Source organism: Echinococcus granulosus (genome assembly GCF_000524195.1).
Source record: "Echinococcus granulosus chromosome Unknown EG_S00100, whole genome shotgun sequence".
In the NCBI taxonomy this organism is placed as follows: domain Eukaryota; kingdom Metazoa; phylum Platyhelminthes; class Cestoda; order Cyclophyllidea; family Taeniidae; genus Echinococcus; species Echinococcus granulosus.
In genome coordinates this window covers 144,419-153,613 of record NW_020170480.1, presented here as the reverse complement: position 1 = coordinate 153,613, position 9,195 = coordinate 144,419, and the positions used below count along the sequence as shown (strand labels likewise).

Below are 9,195 nucleotides of genomic sequence, written 5' to 3'. Positions count from 1 at the left end.
TCCTCCTCCTCCTTTCTTGTTTCAACTTTTTAGGCTGCCGTTGCAAGAGATGCTGCTAAAAAGCGCGGAGCAATGATGAGATGAGATGATAGTGTTCCAATTGTTTTTTTCGTGTTTCTTTAGTGGTTAATAAAATTTTTTTCGCTTTGGTTTAAATCGGTTTGGCACCTTCTGTTTGCACGTAGGTATTTTGGCAAGGGTTAATTGTTAAAAGGATAATCGTACTGCCATTGTGGCCGTCTCCTAGGCCAACTGTGCTCTATCCATAGACCTACTATTATTATCACATGGCTTAGAACGACTCGGGAAGTTGATTTTGTAAGCGGTGTCACTTGAAGTAAACGAGGCCTCCAAATCTGTCCAGTGAATGCCAAACGTGAACGCCAAAAAAGGTAGGCATCTGATGTAGATAACTGAATTCGTAGGAGTTCGTTTCGGAGGAGTTAAGACCGTGTCAATTTCGGCAAGTCCTGGATCTCAAATGGAACCAGGGTTCGACGAAGTAAAAAGGATCTTCTGAGGATGCAACTGTTCTCCTTGATGTTGCTGGTAGGCAGGTGTTACTAGGCAAAGAACTTGTTCTCTTCGAAGAAGTGAGTTGTTTAAGGGGCCGAGCGAATCCAAACCATCCGTTACCACTCGTAGGCGTCACTTGCCTAATGTGATTTTTACATGGATATGCTTAATGCCTATAGTATTAGATGGTTTAACAGTGATAAGAGGTCACGGGGAAATCTCTTAACATATCCAGTAATGCCTGAAGGAATGCTGTAGTGTAGCTTAGTATTAATGCACAAAAAAACTTGACTAAAAATATATATGGCTTTAAATAACCAACTAAAAACTGTTTGACTAAGAACTGCATGCAAGAGTTTTGAAACTCGAAATTTTAATGGGAGCTTAAGTTGGTTAGTAAAATAAAATCTTTTATAGAAAGCCACTGAGATGGCCTAGACCATGTTGAAGACTTTTCAGATGGTAGTGTATTAGGTTTACTCATGAGGGTAGCTTCACACCATACACTTTGGGATTATGGGGGAAAAGGATGCGGTAAAACTTATAAGTAAGGCGGGCTAAACAACAGGTCTTGACATGCATTTATTCGCGAACTGTTTCAATAAATTGAGATAATGATGGCACCAGTAGCGGGTTTACTATCTTTATTTGGTTCATTAATTAAAGTTTGTAAGCTGTTATCAGTTTTGTCGTTGTCATTCATCAACTAGCCAACGTTAAGCTGGCAGACTGTACCAATATATACGAGCAGTTGATTAGCCACTATTTTAAGACGCTTTTAAGCAAAAGTACTATTTCATAGCCTTTTCAATTTCCAAATGCATTTTATCTTTTAACCAATGGGCGTGAAGACTTGAGTGTGCGACTTGTCTGGGGGTCTTCACCGTAATTTGTATAAGCGTTTTTCTTTTTGTGCGCTGTCTTATTATTTCATACTTTCTACTTATTTACATTTTCCTGGGTTTTTAGGTGTCTTTTTTGTATCTTTGATGGCTTGTTTACTTTTTGACACGGTCTGGCTCTACTTTTCCTTCTTCCAGACATGTTGGTTTACGCCTTTTAACTAACCAGACGTTCGCATTTGCTCACTATGATATTCCTGGAATTCCATAATTCGGCTGTGGAAGACTTGCTTCTTACCCGTTTCAGTAATGCCAAAGCCGGGTAGGTTTCCCGCTTTCTCATTCAACTAATCAGCTTCAAATTCGAAAAAATTGACTATACCGTTGCTGACTTCGACCGCGTTCTCTATCGGATTCACAACCCCGAGGGCGATAAATCCAAACTTTTGGTCAGTCTTTTAGTCAACTTTTTCGACGAATTGAAAGAATACGATGTCGAAGGCGTGAGTAGCCCTTTTCCCTCATGATATTTTTGTTCCACCTCTCGAAAATGTAAAATTGAAAATCATGCTTTTTGTCTAGCTCCTGAGGCGAGAATACGGTGCTTACATATTAGACGAACCATATCCCGGTTACTCAGTTACTCTCTGTTTCGACTTACAAAATGTCCCGGAGGACTGCGAGGTCGTTGCCCGCCATGTTGCTATGCTGAAACGGAACTGTTTTGCCGCTGTGTTTGAACCCTTCTTCCTCCTTCAAGCACTAGCGGATGAACCCATTATCTCCAAACGAGCTGTTATTCACTACAGTCCAGATGAAGCTATGTAGGCTGATAGTTATGTCTTTTTTTTCTTGTTTACGTCTCTTTTATTTGCATTTTTTGTGTGAGGCACAAGGTTTAACGTAAATTCCTTATTTTAAGCAGAAATAATCGAGTCCTTATTTTGTATTCCTGAATATTAGGATAAAGTTACCTGAATATAGTTATCCACCGTTTCTTTTTTGACGCGTTAAGTTCCCGGAAGTTAAGGTCCATCGTTCACATTTTAAATGTATTTAAGTGGTCAAATGAGGTTATCTTAATGGACTTTTGCTATACTCCTTTTTAACATGTTAAGTTTTCTAAACTAAATGAATTTCTCGTTTGAAGTCCATATCAAGCCCGCGAAACTGCAAGTGGGTGATTCGAAAGTTGGATTACCTAAATCATTAAAATTGCGTTTGTTGTATGTTGAGCTTCTAGCTATTATCATAAGGCGTTTCTTCTAGCCTTTAATCGCCAAGCTTAAATTTTCACAAATGCCTTGATTATGTTGTTAGGGTCTGGTTTTGCTTCGTCATGTCGTAGAGTCTTAGTGGTTTTAAGTTTTAAGTTACAAATAACGCAAAATTCGGATTTTTTAACTCAAACCCATTTGAGGCGCCAAGCTCTCAAAAGAGAACTGTGGGAATACCGCATTTTCCTGTGAATTTTCTAGGCACATACTTAATGTTTGATTTATGGGATTCGTACGAAAACACTGCTACTTGTAAAAGTGGTGTTTACTTTTGGCTTCTGTAGTATTTATTTTTGGTGTTCATGAGAAGGATTCCCCCTTGGTCGTTGATCCTGTAAGGAGACCCTGACTTTCCCATTCCAGATATTCCAGAGGTTTCAGCTCTCGTTGGTTGGAATTCCTATACCGTAGGGGACATGTTGCGCGCTTTAGAACTGCATTGTTATTTTAATTCCTGGTGTGTGAAATTATAGCAATGACGGTTGGTTTTGCTTCGTTTTCTTTTTGATTTTATGTACGGAATGCACTTTTTATCTGCTGCCAGTTTGTGTTCCTCAATTCCTCTTCACGCTTCGTGGGGAACGATGTAAAAACAATCCCCCTGATTCTGAATGCATTTGATGTTTTACGCAGAAATCTTTTCATTGAAAAAAAGTAGGCAGAGCTCTGCCTCTTTGGACTATGCAATCCTACCTGTTTCTGCGTGGCTCAAAGTCGGCTAGAATAAATACTACCTGATCTCGTTCTGCAAGTGTAGACGTATAAGCAGACAAACATGGTGCTTAGTGTTTGAGCTTGGAATCAACAGTTTAGTTAAAATTTACTCATTTGAGTCAACAATGTCTTACTAGGTTTTATAAATGTCCACAAAAGTTACTGTGCGTAATGTAGTTCTTAGGTGAGATCGTAGAAACAATCCCATCCCCCATCTACCCATCCACCCACCCGTCCATCTATTCTTTCATCCATTCTGTATGCATCAGTTTATCCAATCATCTATCCCTTATTTATCTGTCACGTGTCTATCCATTTTGTATCCATTAAGGAATTCACTTCTTATTAAATGTTCATTAACTGTCATATTCTTTTCGAGTGTCGAATTGGAAATTGACATCATCTTTTCAATGTCAATGGTAGAACGGTTGCAGGGAGGATGTGGTAGGTTTTATTTTTCCGGTGGCAATTATCAAAACTGACGTTGGTGTCAATTCAGTCATTTATGGGTTGGATTAATCGCATGCATAGGGAGCTACACACACCTGCCCTTTTGGACACAAAAGGCATTTCTCCGTAGCTGCATTTCCATTGGAGCTCTTGGCATTGGTTGAAAATGGCCTATTAATTGCCAACAGCAAATTGAGCAAATTTTTTTGTGTGATTTTGTCCCATTTCAACTTTTGGTGTGTTGCTTGACGTTGTTTGTATTTGTCGCCGTTACGAAGTGACCCTCGAATCAACTATTAATGTTATTGTTGACTGATCACGACAAATTAAATGAGCATGCCTTCCTACTTGGGAGTATTTTGCCCTCCCGATCTCGTATTTTCTGCTACTGTCTGGGCATTAATGCAAGGAAGACTAATTTGCCCCCCTCGGTGAATCATAAGGTGCTGCAGTTAACAGCACATAGACCAATAAGGTGGAAGGTTTTTATGACCTCTTGACCTTTATTCCATGGTGAAAACACGTAGGGAGAATTACTTGCTTGATGTACATTTTAAGTTCAGATGGTCAGTGCATATGTAGGCCCCATCTATAGGGGACGAAGCAAACAGTTGTCAATTTCTTGGGGTTAAATTTCCTACTTCCCGTTTTTCTGTAGCGCGAATCAGATATCTACTTGTCAATCCATTTACCCACTCCTCAATTCATTCACGCATGGGTGCGTCTGGAACTGCTCTAGGCGTCCATCCATACACCCATCCCATATCCATTTATCTCTCCACCCATCTATCCGTCCATCCCTCAGCTTCCTCATTTTTGCCTTTACTCATATGAATTAAGATGCAAGCTGCTCTTAACTTGCCTTTATAATGCATATTTAGTACTGCTTACTCAAGTTATGTCATTGGTGATGTTTGAAGCGTTTATAAGAGCTCGTATTTTGCAAAATTGTTGAACTTATGAAATTTATCACTCCCTGGTTGACCTAAATGAAATCCTAAGGAATACCCCCTTTTTTCCTTTAGGTACGTTCAAGCCCTTGAGGACCGCATCACCGTTATCTTCAGTACCGTTTTTAAGGATGCTGATGACGTTGTCATTGGCAAAATCTTTATGCAGGTAGAGCCTCATTTCCTCATCCTTTTTTTTCTCAAGGTCCCATTTTGGTTGGCCGGAAAACTAGCCCCCAACATCGATGATTTTTTTGTCATCCTCTGATAGTTAGCTATTTTTTTAGGATTTCCTATTGATTTTTAAAGCTGGTCTTAACAATTTTAACATGTTCTTTACGATGGAAAGTGTTTAGTTTTGCGGGCTAAGTTTGTGACGAGGCGTTTTCTTTGTGTTGGACAGTCGGACAAACCATGACTCATAATGCATAGTTATCTGTCTTCCTAATTAAGCTTGCCTAGTGAATGGTGGGACAAAGAAAGCGGTAAGTTTCCGTATCTGTAACACCACTTTATCCTAAAAAATAATTCAGACAATGTCATTTTTCTTTTAACACCATTTTTAAAAAGCCGCTTTGCTTGATTTGCGAATTTGACTGGACAGGAACCGTTGCAGTCAAATTCGGGGCAGTAGCTTGGAAACGTCAGCCTTCTAATAAACGTTGGTCTTGTAAAAGCTCGCCATTCTCTTAGTTGAAAAGTTCTCAAAAGTTTCGCTCTTTAACATCTACATAATTGGGTCTCGTCGTTGGTGGTGACATGCTGCTGCCAAATTCGCATTCTTTATAGACTCAGGGGCTACGATTGGTGCTTTTTTATTCCCATCCATTTCTTCTAACTCTTTCGTAGGCTAACTTTTTTTCACCAAAACCCATCTAAATCTCGGCGCTGTCGCCCCACCCTCCTTGTAGCATTAACCGACTGTGACTAATCTGACTACTTTTAAACTCATAAGTAGGCGCTTCCCTTCAGGTGCCTTTTTTACGTCAACTTGTAGGAGTTAACTGAGGTTCGGCGGCGTTATGATAGGGCGCCACAAGTTCTCTACTCACATCGGGAACCTCCAGCTGAGCTGCGAGACACGGATGCAGTAGGTGGTGATAACAGAGCCTATATTACCTTTGGTGAGCCTAAACTGTTCATGCTGAACGTAACAAGTTTGAAATGCAGTATGAGGAAAAAATCATCTGTTAATTTAGGTAGCGATTTTCACCGTTTATAAATTATTTTGTATGATCGACAAATCAGTGAGTTGTTTAACAGTAATTGTATGCCAAGCAGAAGCAATCATTGTCAATGACTGATGGTTGATGATCAGCCATCAGCTCCGTTGGGGTTAGTTGGATAGGAAACACCGAGTAAACCGTAAACTCTTCATTTCGTCCAATCTACCGGAGCGGCGATTGGTTGGACGCTTTCTGCTAAGTGCTCCTATAGTGATGGATGAAGGGAGGTATAGTAATTGGTTGTGTCTCAATGCGCCAGATGATCATTTCAGTCTATCAAGTAGGCTGCTCTTGCGGTTGCGGTGCATTCCATCGGAGTGGAAGGAACACCATTCTGTCATAAACTGAATATTGGGGACAGAAGATGTGGGTTTATGAGGGTAGGATTATTTTTCTCTGCAAAAAGATGGGGAGCTTGAAAGGTGGCCGTACTAGTTTGTCAAAGCTGAATATGTGAAAGTTGGATCTAGCTTGCTCCCTTATTCATGACAAAGGTAACTGTGGACAGAGGTGCATAAGCACCGAGGACTTACTCAAAAGACACCGAGTTGGAATTTAAATGGTGGGTCAAATCGTCACAGATGCTCTAATCTAGTGTGCGTTTAAACCATTCATTTTGTCGGCATTAACTCTTTACGACTAATCTTAGAAAACAAATTAAGGCTTTAGATGTTTTATTGAACAGGCATAGGCATCGCTACTTGATAATCTTCGAACAGGTAATTTCCCCTTGTACCAACGCATTCCATGTAAGAACAACTGTTTTACCATCTAAAGTGTAAGGTGATGCCACTTTGTACTGTCAGTCAATCAATGAGCGCAGTTGTTTTGTGTAACTGATAGTCAGGTTTTGACGTTTCGGAGCCTTTACTATCAAATCATTCATTTGGCTGCAAAAAGTGTCGATAACCAATAAACGAGTTTTTTGATTTCCTGCTTCCTAGTTCTTTTCCCCCGCCACCTTGCACCCCACTCCGCCGACAGGAGCATCAACCTGATCCACACCGTTCGCAATTACCTTCATTATCATATAAAATGCGCCAAGGGCTATTTGCAGTTGCGAATGCGTGCAAAAACCTCGGAGTTCATTAAAATTCTCAATCGCGCTGTTCCTCATCAACAACAGCAGCAGCAACAGCAACAACTCAACAATGGTGAGGAGAGTGCTGAACCTGCCGTTTTTGTCCACGCGTTGGGTCTGGAGTCCTCTAGGAGCCAGATCCACAGGCAACCGGCAAATAGAAGGGGATTAGCAAGTGGAAATGCATTCAGTTCCGAGAATATGTTAATGCCCTCGACTCTGAGTCAGAGTGATTTCGCGTGTCTACAGAAGTTTGAGGACAGTGAGGATGAGAGGGAGGAGGAGGAAGATGGAGTTTTAAGTGCGCCTCTGGTAAGTGGTCGAATGTTTTTTATAGTGAGTATTATGAAATCATTTGCTGGCGTTGATGGTTGGCCGGGGTAGAATGATCGATGAATCCTTGGCGGGACGCTTGAATAGATTGATGGACGGGTAGATGTTTCGTCTACTGGATAGTTTGAAGATGTCTGTTCGGAAAGAAACTTGAGTAGCGGATGAAAGCATTCTTGAGGGAAGATTTCCTAGTGGATTGGCGGTTGAAAGGATGCTTTGATGAATGGATAGTTGAAAATGAATAAATAGATGAAATATCCTCTGAACAAATAGTTGACATGGTTCCAGTTTTGATAAATTTGTCCGATTTTTTTTCTCTGTCTACTTTACCCTTTAGATGGCAAATTCAATTCCGCCATCCCCGTGTTTTGATGCCTAGCAAAGATGCCCGGCTCGAGTTTACCTCCGCATGCCGTTCCCTCTATCTTTCTCTCTGTCTCTCCCTCTCTCTCTTCCTCTCCTTATCACTGCGACTTTCTTGAATCAATCATTGCTGAATCTACCACTGCGTTATTTACAGAAGTGGGAAGTGGTTCTAGAAGCGGAAACACCTTGACGCTACCTAACACGCTGTAGCTACAATCTTTGGGTTTGTGTGTGACCTTTGTTCCTTATCTGTTTACGGTTAACATTTGCACCAAGTCGTGTAGCAGACAGATCAGGTGAGTTGTAAACAAAGTGTAGTATTCAGGACATTCATTGTCTGAGGGTAATCATGCGGTACCCGAACAATATTTTGTGGTTTTTTCGTTTTTCCTTGTTTTTTTTTGGTTGAAGAAGATTCATTATCCTAACTAAACGTCAAGCCACTCCCTAATTGTTACTACACCTGTCACTTACTGACAGGTTTCAACGTCGGGTTCCCAGCATTGACAATTCACTTCCGTGAATTAATCGTCTAGTGCGAATGCCTACCAACTCAGGAGAACATTCTGGTAGCTTTCGATATTGAGAACACTTGTTGTGGCTTCCCCGTTGACCCCATGTGACCAGGTAGCACTATTCACTGTAAGGTCAAGACTATTCAGAATGACATCTGAGTATGTCAACAGGATGACAGGCAAAAAGAAGCTCCAACTGGCCACCCAGTAGGCCAATAGGCTCGCACCAACACGCTGTATTGCTCGTATCAATCACAGCAATGACATTGCTGACTACTGTACAGAAGTCTTCGTCTCTTGGTCATTCTAGATGGGGTGGGTCTGGGTGGTGTCGATGCTCACACAGGTACCCGAGCAGCTCACAATATCATCGTTAGTGTAAAATCAATTGTGACCAGAAGGGAAGCGAGATACCAGACCTACTCCAATCGTCTTCATTGGCAAATCCATTTCATATCTTTACTGCTCCATGTCGCATGTGCTGGGGTAATGCCAAGAGATGGTGATAATGAACATTGGTGGAGGAGGGAGTGATTCAGGAAATGCGGAAGAAGAGGGTGGGTCGGTGTCTCCCTCCTTCACTCCCTTTCCATCCCATCCCCTCCCCATCCTCAGTCGTAGTTCACCTCGTTAATCAAGCACACCATTTCAAAAAGGAAGTCTTGTGTTGCTGGCTGTCAAGAGCACAACTTTCTTTCCATCTACTCACTACTTCTAGTTCTTGTTGTGTCTGAGGTGGAGGAGGAGGAGGGAGGGAGGTCCCTGAGTGAGCATGTGAAGTGTATTGAGCAGACCGTTCCCAATCAGGATCGCTGTTTCACCCCTGGCAAATGAACGAATTCGCCTACTGTCCACCAAATCAACACACCCACGATGCAGGGGTATAGTTATCGGAAGATGAAGTTTGGTGTGAGGTGGAAGTGTT

The 9,195-nt window shown here is 41.4% G+C and overlaps 1 protein-coding gene across 1 annotated transcript; it reads left to right on the top strand. All coding sequences in view use genetic code 11, as the record gives it.

Annotated features, from left to right (window-relative positions):
• Positions 1-1,606: 1,606 nt before the first annotated feature.
• Positions 1,607-8,378, top strand: EGR_08245 (Actin-related protein 2/3 complex subunit 2; the record flags this gene model as incomplete). Its single annotated transcript, XM_024497494.1, has 7 exons — positions 1,607-1,680; positions 1,714-1,861; positions 1,941-2,182; positions 4,825-4,918; positions 5,747-5,873; positions 6,920-7,368; positions 8,292-8,378. The coding sequence occupies 7 exons, from the start codon at positions 1,607-1,609 to the stop codon at positions 8,376-8,378; spliced, it is 1,221 nt and encodes a 406-aa protein (XP_024348089.1).
• Between the last annotated feature and the right edge of the window lie 817 nt (positions 8,379-9,195).